This window comes from Lates calcarifer, linkage group LG17, assembly GCF_001640805.2.
Source record: "Lates calcarifer isolate ASB-BC8 linkage group LG17, TLL_Latcal_v3, whole genome shotgun sequence".
Taxonomy (NCBI): domain Eukaryota; kingdom Metazoa; phylum Chordata; class Actinopteri; family Centropomidae; genus Lates; species Lates calcarifer.
This window is the reverse complement of record NC_066849.1, coordinates 3,083,314-3,105,338: the sequence shown is the minus strand read 5'-3', so window position 1 is coordinate 3,105,338 and position 22,025 is coordinate 3,083,314. Positions and strand designations below refer to the sequence as shown.

Sequence of the window (22,025 nt, the reverse complement as noted above, 5' to 3'; positions counted from 1 at the left end):
AGTAGAAGATTATGAACCTCACGATTTGCCAAGGCCATTTATATAGCAGAGTGGGAAGTCAGAGTGTGAAAGTCAGGGTGGCGGATGTTAGATATCAGATTTTCATACACAAGACATGACTTTGCATCATTTGCATTTTGTTTAATTGTCCTTAAACAAGATCTTTCCCTTACTTCAACCAAATGTTTTAACCAAACCAAACCATAGTCGCAGTTTGTTTGCCTTAATTGTGATACTGGTTTTCCAGTACTGATGTTCTTGTCTGGCTTTTTGTTCAAATTTTGAAAAGGACCAAACAAAGATGAAAACACTGTGGCAATACCAAGACTTATTCTTTTACATTTTAAAAGCTCCTCCACAGCCTCAAAAGACACAGAGCATATACAGAGGTAGTACTGACCATTACTGGTAGACTGAACATTCTGTGTGAAATCAGAAGAGCGCCCCTTTAATGCACTGAACATTAAAGAACTCTGTGGTCAATATGGTGCTTCTGGCCTTTGTTTAATTAATTCTTCATATTTTTTTTAATTCAGGCAGTGAATAATTTACAATTATTGATTACAACAATTCATATTTTAATGTGTAATTTTACTAAATATATTACGTATTGCATGTGTTTAACTGTCTACTTTTACAATGTTTGCTAAATGTTGTGCCTCATCACTTTCATGAATGTACTGTGAAGCACAAATCCACTCACTTAGGGACCAACAAATGCAATATACCGAACAGGTCCATCACATTTATCTCCAGCCAAGAGAGCCCCACTCCTGACCTGTGCCTCAGGTGCACTCTTTGAGGTGAACTCACACTGAAGCACAACCTCTGCCCTTGTAGCATTATGCAGTATTCCAGTCAGGTTATTGTTCCCTTTCTTTCTATCCTGGATAAATCCCATATACATTAAAAGTAAACTTCATTAAATCAAGGGCAAGGTTTTATAAGGGGCTCTATGGGGTACTGTAGATAATCCAAGAATATTGCTTATCAATATTAATTTAAATACATAATAAAAAGCAGATTCGATGCCTCTTATTATTTTATTCTCTTTCAAATAAGCCAGAACTTGTACTATGGTGATCACAATGGTAGTTTTGTCACCATGTACTTTTTTCTCACCATGACATGAATGTGTCGGAGAAAACATCTTGTTTTAAATTAATGGTTCAATATTTTTTTTCAATATACAAAAACACTCATTTGCTCTCTTGCTCAGAGTTAGATGAGAGGACTGACACATCTTTTAAATCTGTGTTTTATGTATAGCTTAAGGCTACAGTCAGATAAATCTCTAACACTGACATTTTAAAAATAGCTTGTCTAATCTGTACTCTCAAACTTAACAAGCTAGCCAGATTTGCTTTTCCACGTTTCCAGTCATTATGCTAAGCTAAGCTAGTGGCTGCTAATTGTAGCTCCATATTTAAAGTAGCAATATGTATGTTTTTGCTACATAGCTAACATTACCATTAACAGCTGTTTACTTACCTAGAGCTTCCGCCACTGTTGCATTTACAAGGCATTAGAATACACTCGCAGGGCAGTGTTACAGGCAAGTGGTATTAAGAGACTGGATGGGCTGGGCTTGGATGGTTAGCATGCTAACTTCAGTGGAGTAAAAGGAGTGATAGAAATAGAAGCAAGACAAGAGTTAACATCGGCGTTGCTTCCTACCACTGGAGACAGCTCTTGGTGAAGTCTCATGCTGAACTTGGAATGTTTCTTCTAGACTTTATTCAGTTTTTTTTATTGTTCTTTTAGACTGGTAAGTCAACAGCTGTTAATGCAGACGTTGGCTATGTAGCAATAGCAAAAGCGTACATCACCTTTAACAGACATATCTGGTCATCTGTAAGCTTAAGAGGTGCTGGGAGGCATTTTCTTAAACCTCTGAAAAGAGCCAGGTCAGCACCTCTGTTTCCAGTCTGACCAGCTGCCGGCTATAGCGTTCAATCCTTTTACGTAATGTTTGGTGAGAAAGCAAATAAGTGTATTTCCCAATGTCAAACTTCCTTTAATCTTACCCACAAAATTCAAGCCTATCTAGCTCTTGATATAACTGACTGGTAAATTAGCAAAGATTGAGACGGGTAACCAGTAAATGCCCTCTCTATTAAAGCTGCAAAGGATCCTCATGAGCAAGTGCTTGTGCAATAAACCAAGATACACCTGCAGGCAATTTTCATTCAATGATTCATCTATCCCCACGCAACTAGAAAAAAGGCCTTGTTATCAGACTTGTGATTATGCCATATCCTTCCCAGCAGTGTTCCAGCAAAACATCGCTGAGGGCTTGTGTCTTCATGTCAAATTTTGCAGCCATGTAGGTTATGATAACAGCCACAGTTATGCAATATGAAATGCTGGAGGGTTTTAACCCTGATCAAGTTAGGACATTTAGCTTGAAGTTGGCAGCTTTTGTCTTCAGTGAACACACACAGTCTTGTGGAGGCACGGTGGTGTGTCCCAGACGAGGACTGTGCAAGTTGTGTGTACACCACACAACAAGACAGAATGTGCTGACACAGCTCAAACAGTAGGAGTGATGGACCCAGCCCTAACCTGAGGCGACGACTGGAGCTCAGAGGAGAGATTTATGCTTTTGCTCTCCATTAAGCTGACACATGGGAGTCAGGATGGTCAAAACATGTGTTTGGTGGCCCAGACATATGCAAAAAAAAAAAAAAAAAAAAAAAAAAAAAAAAAAAAAAAATACAACTGCAAAATCAACAGTTATACTCTGATATATCTTGTGTAAGTCAAGTTTAGTTGTTGTAAGTATTGAAACTTGGATGTGTGTTTCCTACACTCACAATCCTGTCTATAATCCATAGAAAAGGCCACAGCAACATCAGTATATGTTTAATTAATGTTCATGAATGGCTCATGGTGGATTTACAAGCAAAGATCTCTCATTCAAAATGTGCAGATGTGTAATCATCAAAATGTTATTTGTCATGCAATTTTATTATTGGATAACCTCAACATTAATGTTGGTGGAAGTGGAGCTAATTAGAGTAAAAAGTATGTTTTTCTTTGAAGTGTTGTGGAGTAGAAATAGCAGTGAAATGAACACACTCCAGTAGAGCGGGAGAGTACAACTACAAAAATAGGTGCTTAAGTCAAAGCACTTGGTTAGTTTTTCACCAGATGCCAGTGTATCACAGGTGTTTTCAGTCATTTTAAACACTGTTTCCCTCAGCATACCAACTCTGAACTGTCATTCTACTGTTTCAGGACGTTCTGTCACTGCATCAGGGGTGCTGGTCTGGGTTGTTTGAACACGCCTCCTCGTCAGAACGCGGATGTTTCTGCAGCCTATATAGCAGACCTGAACTCAACCAACTGGGGCGTAAACTTGGAGCAGCACTTGGCGCAGCAGCACGGCAGTTCTCACTCCACATCTGTTCTCATCTTCAACAGGTAATGGAAAATTGTTAATAATTTGCATATTTCATGCAAAAATGATTGACAGTATAGAGAAAACTCTGAAGCTATTGTGACAGCTTTAAAGAAACAACTGACCAACTGCATATCTTCGCGCTTGAGGCGGTAGCTGTTCGTCTTAATTAACTCCATCACCAGTACCTGCACGACTGAACCTGCATATGCACTGACAAGAACTCTTTCTTTGTTTCTTTCTTCATCAATCGAAGCAAAGTAGTCGATGCTTTAAATGAATTGTGAAAATAATATGCATACATAAATCCGTGTATTTTTTCCTGGGGTTGGAATATTTAAATTCGGATTTCTGTCAGTTAATTGACAGAATTCCTGACAGGGAAACAACTGTTTCCTCTGGTGCATTCTTCCCAGTGCTCGGTGGCAATAATTACATGGTGTTTAAGAGAGTTTGTCTGCTTGTGGGGAGTGGCTCGTCATGCCCACAAAATACCACAGCAGCACTGTTTGGCAGTAGGTGGGGACACTCCTCGTCACATCAGGTGATTTTTCAACACTTGGCATCAACAAGCCTCTATTAATTACATGGTACCTGTATTACAGGTTAAACACCACGTGTAGAATAAAGGGTGTAACTTGTGTTCTGAGAGAATTTTAAATCAAAATGAAATAAAGCAATTGGTAAAGTTGGTAATTGGTAAAACAGCATAACTGCCTGAGTGAACTTTTGAATGTTTTGTGATGTGCACCATTAATTATCCTAATTTTACAATCAAATCAGAAAGAAAGAAATTGCATATTCAACTAATCTTTTCACCCCTAAGACTGTGTGGGTTACTTGTTAATACAGATGTGTTTCCTCTCAGGACCTGAGCACTATGGCAACCCACAAAGCATTTGAGACTGCAGGGAAGGAGCCCGGCCTGCAGGTGTGGCGGGTGGAGAAAATGGATTTGAAACCTGTCCCTGCTGGACTCCACGGAGACTTCTTCACCGGAGACTGCTACATAGTGCTCTACACCACTCCTGCTCCTTCTTACAATGTTCACTCGTGGCTTGGTAATGGAGTTAGATTCTTCGCTGGCGCATCAGATCGGTCTCTGGCTTACAACAGAATTTTGTCTGTCTATACTCTCTTATTTTACCATTATTCATTTATCTACTGATCTTTTTTTTTTTTTTACCTGTTACATCAAAGGCAACGAAGCATCCCAGGATGAGAGGGGTTGTGCTGCCATCTTCATGACCCAGCTGGATGATTCCCTGGGTGGAGCCCCAAGACAGTACACTGAGTTTCAAAACCAGGAGTCAGTCACCTTTATGAGCTACTTCAAGTCTGGCGTTAAATACAAGGTGAACCAAGACATGTGTGCATGTTGTTTTCGTCATGATATAAATCATTAAAAACATATATTCACGTAGTTTCCTTTGAAAAGAGCAAAACAAAATAGGTTAATATAATTTCTGAGTAACAACAAATGTTAGTCTTGAGCTACCATATAAAACTGATGTAATGAGCCAAGCCAAAGGGGTTGTTTAAGTATTGTATGTTTACATGGGAAGTGGAACTCCTCACACTGCTATTTCAGGAACTGTTTGGAGTTGTGGTAGGCTGCTCCCTCAGGTTTTCCGCTGAGGGTTTCCATAGAGAGTTTGAACAAGCAAACAAGCTGAGCAGAGGCGTACTCTTTAATGCCAAAACATCAGGGAGCTGCATACGTTATGAGTTGAAGAGGGCTGCTGGAAAACAGACAAGCCTGTTGTTGTTTTGTATCACAGGTGTCGCAAATTTGAAGTTGAAATACTCATTGTCCCCAGTCAGAACCTAAACATCTTTAAAGGAATAGTACTATGTTTTGGGAAATGTGCTAATTAGCTCTCTTGCCAAAAGTTAGATGGGTGGATTAGGGGTTATGTGGAAGACTCATTCCTTGGATTGCAGATGGCTACCTGTCTACCTTCTGGTGATGCCATAAGAAATAGTTCCACGATTTACTCTGGTGTTTGTACATAGTGAACAAAGGACATATTACATGTTAATTTCTGAACTTTCAAGGTAGGAGGATTATGAACATGCAGCTGTAGTTTCATATTTCTGATACTTTATTCAACCTGACTTTGCTGCTGTCACAGAAAGGTGGAGTAGCCTCAGGCTTCCAGCATGTGGTGACCAACGACGTAAACGTCAAGCGCTTGCTGCACGTTAAAGGTCGGAGGACGATCAGAGCCACAGAGGTGGACATGTCCTGGCACAGCTTCAACAAAGGAGACTGCTTCATCATTGACTTGGGAAAGGTGATCCAGAATAGGGCCTGAATACCCAAAATAAATTTGACAGTGTTTCATCATAACTAATCTTGTTTTCCTCTGCTCTTCACAATGAAATCCCAGGATATCTACCACTGGTCTGGCAGTGAAAGCAATAGCTTTGAGCGCCTGAAAACCACTGAACTGGCCTTGGATATCCGCGACAATGAGCGAAAAGGCCGTGCTGAAGTACACATGATTGAAGAAGGTTCTGAGCCAGAAGCTGTCATTGGGGTGAGCTAAAACTCTAAACTTTTAAAAATTGTTTTATTAAGGAAACTCTCAGAATATTTGTGACTGTGGCTATGTCAAAGAATATATCTGATTCACTTGGCTGCTGGGAAGGATGTAATGTTGTATTTGGTCTGTGTGTGCTTATTTATAGGTGCTTGGACCCAAGCCTGACCTCCCACCAGGAAGCTCAGATGATGCATCTGCTGATAAAAAAAGCAGGAACCAGGCATCTCTCTATTTGGTAAATACACACAAATATTCAGCCTTTAATTGAACTCCTGTGAATACATTTAGCAGTGTGTAAAAGATTCAGTCGATAAATGTAGATACATTGGTCATCTCTCTTCTGTCTAGATTTCTGATGCTGCTGGCTCCATGAAGACAACTATCGTGGCTGAGAAAAACCCATTCAAACAAGACATGCTCAGCCACAGTGATTGCTACATCCTGGACAATAGAGGAGACAACAAGATATTTATCTGGAAAGGTATTAGACTTTAATACAAGTGTGTTTTTATCCGTGTTCAGTTTGCTCATAGCAACAAATTGTTAGTCAGCACTCTGTGGTTCCTCTCCAACTGAGAACATGTGAGTTGTTCATAGATTTTTACCAGAGTTTGACATTTATAACAACTCTACCACTCTCCCAAACTGCAGGAAAGGATGCAAATGCAGATGAGCGCAAAGCAGCACTGAATGCTGCAAACAAGTTCATCAAAGACAACAACTGCCCTAAAACTACTCAGGTAATATGGTCATGTAGTGAAGGTTTGCTTCCAAACTGATCCTTCCTATCTTGTTTTCCCCATTTCTGAATATGCCATCACTTCTGTCTGTTTCTGTAGATCCAGATAATGCCAGCAGGGGCTGAGTCCACCCTGTTTAAGCAGTTCTTCTTTAACTGGCTGGACAAGGATGAGACTACAGGCCCAAGTGAGGCCTACACCATCGGTAGAATCGCCAAGGTGAAGCAGATTCCCTTTGATTCCTCCTCACTCCACAACAACTTGATTATGGCTGCCCAGCATGGCATGGTGGATGATGGCTCTGGGAAAATCCAGGTATGGTCACTAGTCTAACTACACTCATGCTGTATATTTGTTCCTTCAAATATTAATGTGTAGATGTGACTGTTAAATGGGTGTCTTTAGATTTGGCGTGTGGAAGGTGGTGAAAAAGTACCTGTGGACCCTTCCACTTATGGACAGTTTTTTGGAGGTGACTGTTACCTGGTGCTGTACTCCTACAACACAGGAGGCAAAGACAGGCACATCATCTACACCTGGTGGGTTCAACCTTTTATCAGCAGATGTATTTATCTGTCAGGGGGGCCCAGAGTAAGAATTTGTTGATAGGCCCTGATGACTTCTTTTCAGCGATGAGCAACCAACTTCAATTGATTAAAAAGTCACAAAGCCTTTAAGAACAAACACATTTGGTTGTTTGTGTGTATTTACAGCACAAATTGATGAAAATTAATCATTTGAATGAAATGTGAATATTACCATTAATTCTGCTTGATGCTGGAATGAGTAGCAAATATGGCTTTCCTGTTTTTAGGCAAGGGCAGAAGTGCAGTAAGGATGAACTGGCTGCCTCAGCCTTTCTCACCGTCAACCTGGACGATTCCATGGGTGGAGCAGCTACACAGGTAAGATTTTTTCTGTGAAAAAATAGAAAATAGATATGTGTACTTGGCAAAAGTTGATGACTCTCATCTGTCTGTTGAGTATGAAGCTAACGTAAGCAGCAGGTTAGCTTAGCATAAACACTGAAAATAAGGAAACAGCTAGCCTGGGGTTAATTATGAAGCTTTAGAGCTGCTGGTAGGTGGATATTGTCACCTCTGGACACAGCCAGACTGACTAACTCTGTTTCCCATCAGTATGTCAAGATAAGATAAGAAATTATTGGCTGTAGCTTGATATTTAACTTGTATATCGCACATTTCGATCTAACTCTCAGCAAGAAGAGTTCTCAGAACTCTCAGTGTCAAATTCCTTTAAGGGCTTACTCCCCCCAGCATGACCACTATCACCCCCGTCCTCATCAAACATGTAGGTTGAGCTACTGCTATGTCTCTGCAGGTTCGTGTCACTCAGGGCCAAGAACCCCCTCATCTTGTGAGCCTGTTTAAGGACAAGCCTTTGGTCATCCACCTGGGTGGGACATCCCGCGAGTCTGGCCAGAGCAAGCCTGCCAGTACACAACTCTTCCACATCCGCCAGAGCTCCACCAAGGCCACACGGGCTGTTGAGGTCAGCATTGCTTATTACATTGGACGTACATAAACTCACACTTCAGAATGAATGATTCACACCATTTCTCCCTCTCTTTGTGTCTCACTGACCCAGGTGGAGCCCACTGCCTCTTCTCTGAACACTAATGATGTGTTTGTGCTGAAGACACCCAATTCCCTGATGCAGTGGAAGGGAAAGGGAGCAACTCCAGAGGAGATGGCAGCAGCGAAGTATGTTGCCACCCTGCTTGGGGGAGCTGCCACTGAGGTCGAGGAGACCAAGGAGCCAGGTGAGTGCTGAAATTAGAACTTTGATCTATACAGGATAACTGTGTATAACAGTTCCTTTGGAAAAATGTCATTTTCTCCTCATCGTCAGATGATTTCTGGAAAGCACTGGGTGGGAAGAAGCCCTACCAGACCTCCAAGATGCTGCAGAACGTGGTCAAGCCTCCTCGACTGTTTGGCTGTTCAAACAAGACTGGCAGGCTGATAGTGAGTATTTAATTTTTCATTTATTTTGATCCATAGGGAGAAGTATTTAGTATGTCCAATCTTTTTTCTTTTTTTGGCCATTTTGATATAGCCGCTTTGTAAAATGTACTGCTCAATTTTCAGGCAGAGGAGGTGCCAGGTGAGTTCACCCAAATGGATCTGGCAACTGATGATGTCATGATTCTGGATACCTGGGCTCAGGTATGGTTTCTTCTCATGACTAAACGGTTCAGTTTCAGTTCTCATAGATCTCAGTTTTAATTTTGACTTATCCCTAAATGCTGTTGGGTCATTTTTTCCATCAGATCTTTGTTTGGGTTGGAAAGGATGCCAATGAGACAGAGAAAACTGGATCACCCAAGATTGGTAAGATAAACAGAGCTATTAGAGATGAAGAGAAATTTTGCATTTGTTCGCAAATTTATCCTTACCTGAGAAAAGTTGAATCGAGGGTAACTGAACCAGGTTGTAGATACTTGAAGACGTTTTACCTCTCATCCAAGAGGTTTCTCCAGTTCACACCCTCAGAGTGGTGCGGGTACAGAAACCACCCACAGTTCAACCTGAGATGCCAGGAACGCAGAAGTTCCTAGAGAAGGCACAGAACCAGTTACTGAATGAGAGAGTGAGACAGGTCCATTTCACTATTTATAGTTTGAATGAAAAGGCTGACCTCTTGCTCCACAAACTGATACTTCTGCCCAGAACAGATGAACTTACCTTGGGACAAAAGAAAGATAATTCCACACAGGACAAAACAGAAATGAAAAAGCTTCTTGGAAGGAGCGGTGAAACGTCTTCAAGTATCCACAACCAAGTCCAGTTTCCCTCAATTCGACTTTTCTAGAATAACCGTGACCTAGATGACTGAGAATCTTCACAGACAAACATTGTCCTTGCTTTCCTTTTCCAGCTGAAGATTATGTGAATTCTGACCCCTCCGGCCGTCGCGGTACTCCCATCAGCATCATTAAGCAGGGAGAGGAACCGTTGTCCTTCATCGGCTGGTTCCATGGTTGGGACGCCAAGATGTGGGACACAGATATTTTGCAGCGCATACAGGACCGTATTGCAAAGCATTAGTAGAAAAACACAAAGCATCTGAAAAGATTGAATCCCTCCTGAAGCATGGAGTTTCAAAGTTCTGTGTGGGTGAAGGGCAGCTTTAGCTCTACTGAGCATGAAAGATTTAACATCCCATTTCAGCATCTCAAAATCATTTTTAAATAACACGAAGTCTGAAATAACATTGACATTGTGATATGAGAACACAGGCAAAATCTTATAATTTTATACTCACAGTATCTAAAAAATATCAAATCAAACCTTTGCTGAAAAAGTTTGCTTGTTTTCATGCACTAAAACAAGAAATTATCAAGTGTTTACAATCCACTGAAAAATCATGATGAACTATGTCTCCCAAGTTAAGTATGGCTGAAGGGAAATTTAGAAAATGTACATTCATAGATGACGTACCAGAATTTTAAACATCACAAATTTCTTGGATTCAGGAGAAAAAGAATGTATATTTTTGCTCAAGTATCCCTTTTTTACAGTCTAGATTGCAGCAATAAAGAGAAGTTCTGAATAAAAAAAAATTGAAAGTGGTTTTGCTTTTATTCAAACCATTTGGTTTTTCTGTCAAGTCCTTTACCATATTTTTCAGATCTCATGCTTCACTGCAACAATGAAGTTGTTGTGATAAGCCTAAATCCTCAATATGCATCGCTACCATGTGCAGGCCATGCCTGAGGGTAATCTCCAGGCCATGTGCACACAGCTTCTGCTGAATTGCAGGCCTGTGGATTAAGGAGTGAGCTTTAAAAGTTCCTCCACGTCGTTCAACTGCCCCTCTTTTGTCCTTCTCCATTCTCTGCTGCTGGAGCTTCAAGACAACACTAACCAGGCACAATGAACCAGAAAGTGGTGCTCATCACAGGCTGCTCCTCTGGGATTGGTCTTGCCTTGGCTGCCCGCATAGCAAAAGATGAGAAGAAGAGGTTCATGGGTAAATTTGCCACATTAAGCTTTGTTGGAAGTTGCCATACTTAACCAACTGTTTGTGTTACTGGTATTCTGAATGAAAGAACAATCATGCTGAAGGTTTCTGTAGTGCACATGTATAACATTTAGATTGCTGAGGAATATTTAAAATAGAATTGTAATTTAACAGCCTAGAGACTGTACAAAAATTGTTAGGGGGAGAGAGATGGTCCAAAAGGGGGAGTTTATATAAATTTCTTCAATTTAAGAAATTAGGACGAGCAGGGGAGGGTCTTTGAAAATGTTTGTTTTATTTCAGCCTGTCTTTGGGCTACACAGCTGCTGCCTGAGCCTGGTCCATTTAGTCACTGACAGTGGTAATAACTCTGTAACTCTTGGTTTAAAGATAGAGTGGCTATAGTATTTTGGGTGCACTATTGGCCAATGTGATATTTGATGGATTTGATGAAAATTATTTTCCAATTCATAAATCAGTAAACTATTTAAAATTCTTTCTGCATCCTCTGTGCATATAAAGTTATTACTATATGAGTTGTACCAATTCAACACTTATATTATTTGTTATGTATTATGGTGGGCTGTTTATTATGTGTTTTTCTAAGGAGTCAAAGGGAGGATCCATTGACCATTTTTGTGAAGTTGAGGAGGGTTTTCCTTTTTTTTTTTTTTCATCATTGCTGCCCCCTGCACCACAGAAATTTTTGTGCAGTGCCTTGTCTAACCCAAACTTTGATAAAGAGGAAACTCAAAACTTGTAGAATTACACCCAGCTTCATACTGATGTAGGATTGTGGCAAAACAAGTGACTTTAATAAGACTATTAGTGAGTAGTAATATCAAAGCAGAGTATCAAAGATAAGAATGATTGGTGTGTTCAGGTCAGTTTATTCAAATCACAGGAATAAAACATGTTTTCACCTCTGAAACTACTACTAAACTACTCTGAAACTACTGGCACCAACTCATTAGTAACACCTCTTTCCAGAAACAATGTCCAGGTCACACTAGATAATCCACACACCTCATCGTCAACGTTTTTTAATTGGGACTATTGTCTATGAAAGAAATAGTCCCATGGTCTGTGTGACACTGTTTCTGGAAAAAATATTGTTTGTTGTTATTTTTCAGTGCTGTGTTACCTTGGTTGTATTGGTGTGGCAGCAGACATACCATGAGGGTGGTATGTATGTAATATGTTAATATGTCATGATGGCAGGTGCACTGGCCAAGAATGTCTAGACTTTCATTTCAGCAGCACTTCTGCATCCAAATAGTAAACAAAATCACTCTTTCAAATGTATTTTGTCATAGTCTACGCCACCATGAGGAACCTAAGTAAGGGTGAGGCCCTGGTTGAAGCAGCAGGTCGAACTCTGGGCAGGACCCTGGAGATCAAACAGCTGGATGTATGTGACGAGAACTCCATCAAAGAGTGTGTGGACAGCCTGCCTGAGCGCAGGGTGGACATTCTCAGTACGTCTACACCATTTGGTTCTGTGCAGTCAGAAAAGCTAGTTCTGCAACTACAGCATTTAATGTATCATATTATATTGTTTTTCATCCTTTCTAATACTTGGCAATTGTATTGTACATGTCTTGATGACAGTTTTTGCCATGCTTGACTTCCTTTCACAGTAAGTAATGCAGGGATGGGTATGATTGGACCCATTGAGTGTCAGTCAATTGATGAGATGAAGACCGTCATGGATACCAACTTCTTTGGGCTTGTGCGATTGCTGAAGGAAGTCCTACCTGACATGAAGAGGAGGAAAAAAGGCCATATTGTGGTCATTAGCAGTGTCATGGGTATTCAAGGTGAGGATTTTTCCACTTATTCAGTATGAGAGCACTTGTTGATGGTGACAAAACTAAACTGGTGCCTTAATGTATGTCTTTCTCTGTTTTAGGAATTTTATTCAATGATGTCTATGCAGCATCCAAGTTTGCAGTGGAAGGCTTTTGTGAAAGCTTAGCAGTTCAGGCCCTGAGATTTAATCTCAAGTAAGATACACATTCTTCTATGCTGCTTCTGCTGAACACAGAGACATGCATATTTTTGCTATTTCACTTTGTACTGGTTTCTCAGTGAGAATCAAACTGAATCAAACCTAGCATGCCAATGCCTGCAAACCAGCATTTGTCTATGTTTGAGACATCTGCCCACTCATATTGCACAACCAAACCCATCATTGGCATCTCACAGACAAGAAGGCAAAATATGCCATGCAAAACCACAGCACATAGGGCAAGTCCATGCACAGCATCAATCAGCGAGCAAATGTTACAAGAGAGAGTTCTGCAGGGTGATTTTCAAATAGGAGCAGAGGAACTGGGGGAGTGTTCTATTACACTGTACTAAAAGTAGCTCTGTAGCACCTTTGAAATTAACATGCTGCTCTTCATTTACCTATTAAGATGATATTACTGTTTTTCACCAGTATCAGCCTGATAGAGCCAGGTCCAGTGATAACAGAGTTTGAGCGTAAAGTCTACGAGGAGGGCTTGAAGACTGATCTCAGCAAGGCTGACAAAGTGACTGCTGACATGTTCACAAACATCTACTTGAAGAACTACAAACAAATCTTTGAAACCCTTGGGCAGAGTTCAGAGGATGTAGCAGAGGTATAGTACTGTTCATCTACAAACAAATTCCAGCCCATCTTGTGTTATTTTGTCATTAGTACATAACAACTGACATAAAATAGTGAGTATTTCCTGTATCGCATGGTTTATATTTGTTGTGTGTTTTTTCTCCCAGCATACTCACAAGATCATCACGATGGACAATCCACCTTTTCGTCATCAGACAAACACTCTTTACACCCCTATGACCACACTCAAATATGCTGACCCCAACGGTGACCTCCCGATTGATACATTTTACAAAATGGTGTTTGAACATGACAAGGTCTTCAACGCCAGTCTGAACTTCCTCAAACTTCTACGCTGGAGGAGTCGAAAAAGTTTTACCATGGAAAAAGACAAGAGCAACTAATGGAGACTCCATATCTCATCTTATTTTTGTGAGATGTTTGATGTTTGTGAGAACATCCATGTATGGTATCCTGTAATTTCCCTTTATTTTATTTTTAGCTGTTAACCTTCTGTGTGATGAAAGAAGCATAAAAATGAAAAGAAATAAATAATGGCGATACTGCAATCTTTTCTCATATGTGTCTGTAAGCTTGGGCTGCAGGAAGTTAAACCACACCCTGGTAGCATTCAGTTGACTACCATATCTGTCTTGTTAAGCCTCCAATCTCTTTGTTACACAATATGTGGTAAGCAAAAGAATGAAGGGCAATGACAAAGTCAGTGCTTCAGATGAAGTGTTCAGGGAGTTTAGTTGATTAAACTACAACATTCAGGGGTATTTTTATGTGTATTTTAAACAATGTTTTATAAACATTTAAAGGCCATCTTTTAAAGATACTTATTATAATGTCAGCTAGTTCTGTTGGTGACATATTGTGTTATGACACTGGATTATGGGCTATTTACATATGGCCTAATCTGGGATTCAGCTGTTTGCTCTGATCCTCACACCACATGGACATTTACCAAAGAAAATTGTAATAAAAAAATCTGAGCTTTTAGTTTATAGGTAGAGAATATCATACAATTAAAAATAATAAAATAGAAAGTAACGGAATATTATTTTTTAATTCTCTAAGTGAACAGTAGATGGCGGTAAACAATAGTTAGACGACTTCAAACACCTCTTGGTTACACACCGCATCCGGCTCTTTGTTTGACGCTATGTCCGGACAAATTTCAGCTAATATTGCCAAGAATACAAAATTATAAGTTAATTGCTAGTAGCTATAAGTTTGTTTGACACGTTTAGCTCATTTGGTCGATGCAAGGAACAGTTACTTGTAGTGCTTTGCAGACTTTATTCTTCTCGTCGTCCCTGTCCGGCCAACTATTTAGCTACATATGGTGGGGGCAGTTCATTGTTAGCCTAGCTTTAGCCATGCTCTCAGACTCCGCTTTCACTTGCCTTCTGGGTTGCGGCTTGCTTGCGACAGGGACCACAGCTACTAGCTAGCTTGGTAGCTAGCTAGCTAAGCGTTCTCTCCATTATTAACGTTTTTGTGTTCTCCTCTTTGTGCTTTAACGTTTCCTGGACCTCTCGTTTTCTGCCACATTCCGTGTAACAGCAGCGCTCTGCAGTAACAGCACTTCGTCCGTTTTAACTCAAAACTAGCCATTAGCTTAGTTAGCAAGCTAACCAGCCGGCTAACTTTGAGGAGACGTATCTTTGCTTTATGACATTTAAGTCGATGTTGGCATTGTCTTGATTCGGGCAGTATACGTTAACTCCATTAACTCAAGAAGGTCCGTGAGTGCCTGGTAACGTTTTTCACCACCCAGTAAAGGGCCTTAGTTTTTATTTATCTGGTTTGTGGTCGTTTGCTTGCCACGATGGCTTCTTCCTCTGGAAACGACGACGACCTCACCATCCCTAGGGCAGCTATCAACAAAATGATTAAAGAAACTCTCCCTAACGTACGAGTGGCTAACGACGCCAGGGAGCTTGTGGTTAACTGTTGCACAGAGTTCATACACCTCATATCATCAGAAGCCAACGAAATATGCAACAAGTCCGACAAGAAGACCATATCTCCCGAGCATGTTATCAATGGTGAGTCCTGGACCACGTTTGCTCTGTCTTCGCACAGCAGTTAATACAGGAGGGGGTGTGTCCTCCCGCCTGCCAAGAATTTTAAACCACATTAAGTAATTATTTCGCTTTCACCTCTTGTTTTCACACCACAGCCCTCGAGAGTCTTGGTTTCGCATCGTACATCACTGAGGTGAAAGACGTCCTGCAGGAGTGTAAAACTGTAGCTCTGAAAAGAAGGAAGGCCAGCTCTCGACTGGAGAACCTGGGAATCCCAGAGGAAGAGCTCCTCAGACAGCAACAAGAATTGTTTGCCAAGGTATTAATTGAAAACACTAGTTATCAGCAAATGTGCAATTCTTCACATATCCACCATTGTGGATGAGAATCATGTCAGTATTGCTGTGCATCTCTTGTTTATCCTATTGATCCTGTTGTTCCCACAATAACATAATGCACAACAATCACAATATAAAAGAGGTGATACATGACTGTCAGTAACGTATCATGTAAAACCTCCTTGTTATGCTTTTATCCTCATGCCTGTGATATTTGAAATCTAAGCAGACATCAGATATTGCTTGATAAGCTCTTCACTCAGCTTCCTTTGTCTTATGTCTCCTGTTTTGGCTTGTCTGTGCTCCTGCAGGCGCGGCAGCAGCAGGCAGAGCTTGCCCAGCAGGAGTGGTTGCAGATGCAGCAAGCCGCCCAACAGGCGCAGATGGCAGCAGCATCTGCCAGCGCCGCCCAGCAGGCCGGTTCTTCTCAGGATGAAGATGAAGAGGATGACATGTGATCCCAGGAGGGCGCCGTTCAACTTGTCCGAATCCCTTCTCGGGACAGTGTTGGTGCACAAATCCCCCCAGAACTGTCACTGGCAGAGACATGACACGTGTTTCACCGCTCGTACACATCAGTGAAACATGGGAAATGCACATTTTGAATGGACAGTGAAGAGAATGACGAAGGGGGATTTGAAGATAGTGACCCGTTCAGATATCAGTACCTGAAAATGAATTTGGATTGAGAGGCTGTTAATGAAGTTTTTGATTAGTCCCCCCCACACACACACACACCACACACACCAACACAGACATCCCCCCCCCCCAAGTTGCTTCTGTTTAATTGTCTTGATATTATGTCATGAGTAATTTGTAGAATTCTGGATGTGTTGTGGACACAGTGGCAGACCTTGCCTGGGACATGTCGGTGAATTTCAGTGATTTGCTCCTGGAGTTATTGCACCAGATAGCTTACCTTTGTTATCCATTTTACTAGATCACTTTGGTGGTTTAGGAGAACTGGTTTAGAATAATTTCACACCTGTCAATTCCTCTTTTCTTATGGTTTGACAGTCATTTTTACTGAAAGGGTTTCCCTTACTCCTGTCTTGATATATTTGTTCAACAGAGGATCATTTGGGGGGTTGTGAATATTGGAATTGTTTTCGTGAAGTAGGGAAATAACTTGATATTTTGCTTAATTTTAGCTCGGTCAAAATATTTTATGTTGCATTCTCCTCTACCTTGAACCATCCACAGTATTGCTACTTAGCTGCACCTTTCAGAAACCGAATATTTTTGTCTCATAGAACCAAAGACAGAGGACAGACTAACAGCCCAGACTTAGTGTTTTTTAAAGGTGTAGGTGCTACTGTGATTCTCATTGCTGACTCCAGGTCAGGGTAAACAATGTTAGAGATTATCAACCCATGACTTTGTAAGATGCTTTGATATCCAAGCTGAATTTGTTATTTCCCCTCTGCTCGGGTGCAGTATCAAACATTTGCATTGTGACTGTGGTCAGTCCTCAGTGTAAAGACAAGTAACTTAGTTGTGATACACATACTTTAAAACTGTATTCTTTAAGCAATAAAGGAATCATGTTTTATAGACAGCTGTTCTGTGTTTTTTTTTTTTTTTTTGTATTTAAGTACATAACAGCTACACCCTCCGCTCCTCCTGCACATGCTCTGTTTGACAGTGATTTCTGATGTATTCCTTAAGAGAGTCAGATCTGTGTGAGCAGGTGGACAAGCTGCAGTGAAGCACTTAGTCTGTTGGGACCCAGGGCAGTCCTGAGCATCAGTTTTTTAAATGATCTTTTAAAAATGGCAGGGGCAATCATAGAGAACATGAGCACTAAGAAATTGGTTTTCTTGGGTTTCTTTATTTTTGTTCTCCAAGTTCTTTCCATCATGATTGGAGCCTTAATTGGTAAGTGGTCAGATTTTATTACTTTTATTACTTACTTTACTAGTTGTTGTATGTAGAAATAGTATTTTGTTTTGGAAGTGTGACCTGTGTGTGGTTTGTGTGTTAAAAGTGCACCAATTTGACCAACATGTCTGTGACGTCTGTGCCATAGCTCCCAGTCCCACCAGTGCCATCCGCTACTTGTCCACCAAATGTATAAATCACCACAGGGCACGTGCCTGGCTCATGCCGTGGGGATCAAATCAGTGCCAGCAGGTCCACAGTTTTGACGAGCCTTTGGCAAAAACACTGGATGCCAATGACATTGTTTTTGCCGTACATCTTCCTCTTCCTAACATGGAGATGAGCCCCTGGTTTCAGTATATGCTGGCTGTCCTACAGTTTGACATTGCATTCAAAATGATCAATCAGATTGGTGAGATGTATATCTTTCTGTCAAGAATGTAAATATAAGATCCAAGCTACTGTGGTTCTTGTGGTGAATGTCCAACAAACTAAACTATGTCCCTGTCTGTGTAGAGGATGATGTTATCATCACTATTGATGCCGGCATCGCATACAGGGATAATTTGACATCTGAGTGGACCACCAAGTTTCACTCAGTGGAGCAAAGGCCACTCAGGTGCATATTTGCAGTGCCTAAGGTAAACCTGCATGACTGCATTTCATACATGCAAATAAATTACATTAACACTGGTCTCTGCTTAGTAACCTTTAACAGTCTATGCTTCCACAGACATATGAAAATGAAGGGCGCTTTTATCACTGTGACCCCATACCTTTTATGGAACTGGGTACAGTTGCCCACAAATATTTTTTGATTAACCTGCGCTTGCCAGTGAATGACACAGTGAATGTCGGCATTGGAGAAATAAAGGACATCCATATAGTGGTGAGTTCAGTTTTTTTTTATTCTTCCTTTATATGTTTTAATTGAATTGAGTTCCATTTGTCACAATCACACATTTAATGTCCCCCTTCTCTAAGGGCATCCACCAGAATGGAGGCTTTACTAAAGTGTGGATCAGCATCAAGACTGTGTTCAGTCCCTGGATATTTGTGGCCACAGCCTGGTACTGGCACAGAATCAGCCTGATGACCAGACCTCCCGTTCTTTTGGAAAAGTATGAGCTGATTAGGACAAACCGATAAGGATTTATTAAACCAAATAGGAGTAGTAATAGTAATAGTAATAGTTATAGTAGCACTAGCAATGTGTAGCCACACATGAAATAAATAAGTTATACATCACGATAAATATATGATAATAATGAAATAATCATTGTAGTAAATTTCTCTGGAAGAATTGAAATTCTCAATTGCTCAACTGACCACTGAACACTGAACACTGCATGACACTTGTCTTATAAACCTAGTTAGTTGCTGGTCAGCAAGCAGTGAGTTACCCCGCTGAGCAGCTGGCAGCATGTGATTGGCTGAAAGATAATAAAATATGAAAAGAAATGTGACAAGAAACAAATGTCAGTGGGAAAGATGTCAAAATCAAACATATTTATGAAATGTACAAATGTATAATAAGATGAATATGACTCAAATAAAACTCTTTAAAATAACATGATAGTGAGCTGAGTTTTAGTAAGTTGTTGAGTTATTTCACAGTTTATTGGTTCATTCATATTTTGCATCCTATCTATTTCATAATTTATTATTATTTATTTGCTATTGAATGCTTTTGGCCTTTATATAGTTCCTTTGTCCAGGCTGTAGATATCTTATTACAGACTGAGTGAACACAGAACCATCTTTTTTTTTCTTTCTTTTAAACATAGAGTGAAGTTACACAAGACAGCCCCATGACTCTTGTAATGCATCACTTTTCATTCTTTGAGTCTCTCAGTGAGAGCATGAAAGCCACAAACCTTGTGTCATACTGTTGAGGGGTATGAAATGCTGCAGGGTGGCATGTGGAGAAAATGAAACATTCTTGATCCTAAGTGCATGATCGGCCTTATAAAACCAGGTCAATAGTCTGCCTGCGGCACAAAGTTACTTGTCTTTTTAGAGTAAATGTAAGTCATGATAGTGTGTATTTGCCTTCTTCAGGGTGATTTTTGCTCTGGGTATCTCCATGACATTCCTGAATGTACCAGTGGAGTGGCTCTCCTTGGGCCTTGAGTGGACGTGGATGCTGCTGTTTGAGGATGTCCGACAGGGAATCTTCTACTCTACTCTCTTCTGTTTCTGGATCATCTTCTGTGGTGAACATCTCATGGTTAGTAGTTAGTTCTTGTTCTCAGCTGTTCCTCTCTCCACATTTTCATACCAGTTATGACCTCTCTTTAACGATAAATCCTTTAGGACCAGAGTCAGAGGAATCGTCTCTCAGTGTACTGGTGGCAGGTCGGGCTCGTGGTGTTCGGCTCCTCTGTCCTCCTCATATTTGACCTGAGTGACAGGTAATGACATGACTGCTTTGGATGAGCTCTTGTGTTTCATGGTTGTATTTTTCTCTAAATATGAATGTGCTTCATTTCTCATAAAGGGGGGTTCATTTGACCAACCCTTTCTACAGTGTGTGGGCATCAGAAATTGGAACAAAGGTTTCAGTATCCGTCAGATATTTACATTGTATATAAAAAGTCAGATTTCACCATGATCACTGTCCTATGTGCTTCTCTCAGTGTCACCTAAAGCTTTTTCCTTGACTGTCCTCACAGATTACCTTCATTATTGTAGCAGGGATTTCTGTTTGTCTGTATTTCCTCTCCTTGTGTCGCATGGTGCATTGTGTGTTCAGGAACATTGGTGGGAAAATGCAGCAACTACCTACAATGCCAGAGGCTAGGAGACGTCACTACAAGGTTTGTTTTGTTTTATTTGTGAAATTTAAAATCTGATTTGCAGAAAGACCTATATATATGATGGATAAAACAATATTCTGGCTGTTTTTCCACTCTTGCTGGTATCGGCAGGGTATAATCTTCAGGTTCAAGTTTCTGATGCTGGTAACTCTAACATGTGCAGCCATGACTGTCATCTTTTTCATCTTAAATCAAGTAAGTATTATCCCTCTGATTATCAATATGGATCTTAATGGCTGATTTTATGATAATATTATGCTTCTATTTACCTTTTGACCTGACCTTCTAAAATTGCTCCAAATGCTCTTATTTTCACCAGATCAGTGAAGGTCACTGGCACTGGGGAGACTACACTCTCCAGATCCACAGTGGCTTTCTCACAGGGATCTACAGCATGTGGAACCTGTATGTTTTCACCATTATCTTCCTCTATGCTCCCTCCCACAAGTGCAACAGAACCAAGTTGGGAGACAGTCAACTCACAGGTCTGTGACATTTCCACTGAGTGCTCAGAATCCAGTTCTGTAAGAACAAATGAAAAGAGATATTTACTTGGCGCACAACACATTGAACATGTTCTATCGCAGCAGGTGTTTGTCTAAGATTGTGTTCACTACTGACAGGTATGATGGAGAAGCCAGAAAGCCAAGAGACACAGCTGTCAAGTGGAGAGCAGGGTCCAACAGAGATGTATAGGATCACTGGGAAGGTGGCTGAGGATTAACTGCAGCCTCGGTGAAGTGTTTATTGTATTTCATTGTATCATTGTTTCTTGAATGTTGTGCCCACATTATACACACAACAAGCTGTAAAAGTTAGACTATGTAGAATACTGTAACTTGTTAATAATATGATGCCTGAAATAAACAACATTGCAAAAAGTGGATGTAGAATGAGGGAACCTGAGGCAAGACTAGAAGATGGATTTCCCTGAGCCCCATAACTCAAAGGGCGCCAAAAGCCCTTTAGTTCATTGAGTGGTAACTTGGTTAATTGTAATTTTGTTTGATGAATATGGGAAAATGTATTATCAATGCACAATATCAAGGTAGTTAATGAATGAATGAATCAGGGGTTATAAGGAGCCCACCAGCTTAATTTTTGCCCTGAGGCCACCCAACATGTAAATCTGAAAGTGCTAATACATTTTAAGATGACAGTATTGAGATATGTAGAATATTTACTTTTAAATGCATGTACGGTATATCTTCTAATATTAGATTTTTTGTTGTATTTTTATGCATATTTATTTTTTAAGCATCTGTTTACACACTGTTATTTCAGAGATGTTAGATATATACTGTACCTGACTTTTAGAGGATCTTAAACACCTGTTGCTTACTTCACAGTAGTTTAGAAAAAAAAAAATTGGATCCTTGTTAATTCATTAAATCACACACTCACGGTGAATCCACACAACTGTTACTGCTAACTGTGACCACCTCTGTCATGACATCATGCCAGTTAAGATGTACACATTCCCAGTCTCTGTGCTGGTTTAGTGACGTCTTTAGCTCGCACTGATTTGAACAAGGAAGGCCACAGTCAGTTGGTTTTCATGGTAGACATTTTGATCTGTCGTCAGGTGTTATGAAAAACCATCAATGATGATTCTGTTCTATTCAAACATAGTCATGACAGTGTGACAGTGAGCCAGCATGTACAGTACCAGAAGC

At 40.5% G+C, this 22,025-nt stretch overlaps 4 protein-coding genes across 4 annotated transcripts; all 4 read left to right on the top strand.

Annotated features, from left to right (window-relative positions):
• Positions 1–3,269: 3,269 nt before the first annotated feature.
• scinla (scinderin like a) lies at positions 3,270–10,278 on the top strand. The gene is made up of 17 exons (XM_018670051.2): positions 3,270–3,426; positions 4,272–4,464; positions 4,604–4,758; positions 5,539–5,700; positions 5,797–5,946; positions 6,098–6,187; positions 6,301–6,433; positions 6,604–6,692; positions 6,792–7,007; positions 7,098–7,231; positions 7,507–7,597; positions 8,034–8,204; positions 8,301–8,475; positions 8,565–8,680; positions 8,804–8,881; positions 8,986–9,046; positions 9,594–10,278. Exons 2-17 carry the CDS (start codon positions 4,284–4,286, stop codon positions 9,761–9,763), a joined length of 2,172 nt encoding a protein of 723 aa, XP_018525567.1. The 5' UTR covers positions 3,270–3,426; positions 4,272–4,283; the 3' UTR covers positions 9,764–10,278.
• A 138-nt stretch (positions 10,279–10,416) lies between these two features.
• zgc:109982 (uncharacterized protein LOC553564 homolog) lies at positions 10,417–13,926 on the top strand. Its single transcript, XM_018670052.2, has 6 exons — positions 10,417–10,688; positions 11,996–12,157; positions 12,320–12,499; positions 12,592–12,685; positions 13,123–13,306; positions 13,443–13,926. The coding sequence occupies exons 1-6, from the start codon at positions 10,592–10,594 to the stop codon at positions 13,677–13,679; spliced, it is 954 nt and encodes a 317-aa protein (XP_018525568.1). The 5' UTR covers positions 10,417–10,591; the 3' UTR covers positions 13,680–13,926.
• Positions 13,927–14,409: 483 nt separating this feature from the next.
• On the top strand, positions 14,410–17,203 carry dr1 (down-regulator of transcription 1). Its single transcript, XM_018670082.2, has 3 exons — positions 14,410–15,332; positions 15,467–15,630; positions 15,961–17,203. Exons 1-3 carry the CDS (start codon positions 15,113–15,115, stop codon positions 16,105–16,107), a joined length of 531 nt encoding a protein of 176 aa, XP_018525598.1. The 5' UTR covers positions 14,410–15,112; the 3' UTR covers positions 16,108–17,203.
• Positions 17,204–17,266: 63 nt separating this feature from the next.
• Positions 17,267–21,210, top strand: LOC108878987 (protein wntless homolog). The gene is made up of 12 exons (XM_051077293.1): positions 17,267–17,527; positions 17,679–17,942; positions 18,047–18,171; positions 18,264–18,419; positions 18,515–18,651; positions 19,592–19,760; positions 19,847–19,944; positions 20,031–20,094; positions 20,206–20,349; positions 20,461–20,544; positions 20,669–20,834; positions 20,973–21,210. Exons 1-12 carry the CDS (start codon positions 17,422–17,424, stop codon positions 21,071–21,073), a joined length of 1,614 nt encoding a protein of 537 aa, XP_050933250.1. The 5' UTR covers positions 17,267–17,421; the 3' UTR covers positions 21,074–21,210.
• The last annotated feature ends 815 nt before the right edge of the window (positions 21,211–22,025 follow it).

Excerpts from the sequence above, each read along its gene's own strand:
- LOC108878987 (XM_051077293.1), top strand. The coding sequence starts at position 17,422 with ATGGCAGGGGCAATCATAGAGAACATGAGCACTAAGAAATTGGTTTTC. Across the intron at positions 20,095-20,205 it reads AAATTGGAACAAAGGTTTCA|ATTACCTTCATTATTGTAGC; the intron begins GTATCCGTCAGA and ends CTGTCCTCACAG. Across the intron at positions 20,545-20,668 it reads TCTTTTTCATCTTAAATCAA|ATCAGTGAAGGTCACTGGCA; the intron begins GTAAGTATTATC and ends TATTTTCACCAG.
- scinla (XM_018670051.2), top strand. The coding sequence starts at position 4,284 with ATGGCAACCCACAAAGCATTTGAGACTGCAGGGAAGGAGCCCGGCCTG. Across the intron at positions 7,008-7,097 it reads ATGGCTCTGGGAAAATCCAG|ATTTGGCGTGTGGAAGGTGG; the intron begins GTATGGTCACTA and ends GGGTGTCTTTAG. Across the intron at positions 8,205-8,300 it reads AGGCCACACGGGCTGTTGAG|GTGGAGCCCACTGCCTCTTC; the intron begins GTCAGCATTGCT and ends TCACTGACCCAG.
- zgc:109982 (XM_018670052.2), top strand. The coding sequence starts at position 10,592 with ATGAACCAGAAAGTGGTGCTCATCACAGGCTGCTCCTCTGGGATTGGT. Across the intron at positions 12,158-12,319 it reads GCGCAGGGTGGACATTCTCA|TAAGTAATGCAGGGATGGGT; the intron begins GTACGTCTACAC and ends TTCCTTTCACAG. Across the intron at positions 13,307-13,442 it reads GTTCAGAGGATGTAGCAGAG|CATACTCACAAGATCATCAC; the intron begins GTATAGTACTGT and ends TTTTTCTCCCAG.
- dr1 (XM_018670082.2), top strand. The coding sequence starts at position 15,113 with ATGGCTTCTTCCTCTGGAAACGACGACGACCTCACCATCCCTAGGGCA. Across the intron at positions 15,333-15,466 it reads TCCCGAGCATGTTATCAATG|CCCTCGAGAGTCTTGGTTTC; the intron begins GTGAGTCCTGGA and ends TTCACACCACAG. Across the intron at positions 15,631-15,960 it reads AACAAGAATTGTTTGCCAAG|GCGCGGCAGCAGCAGGCAGA; the intron begins GTATTAATTGAA and ends GTGCTCCTGCAG.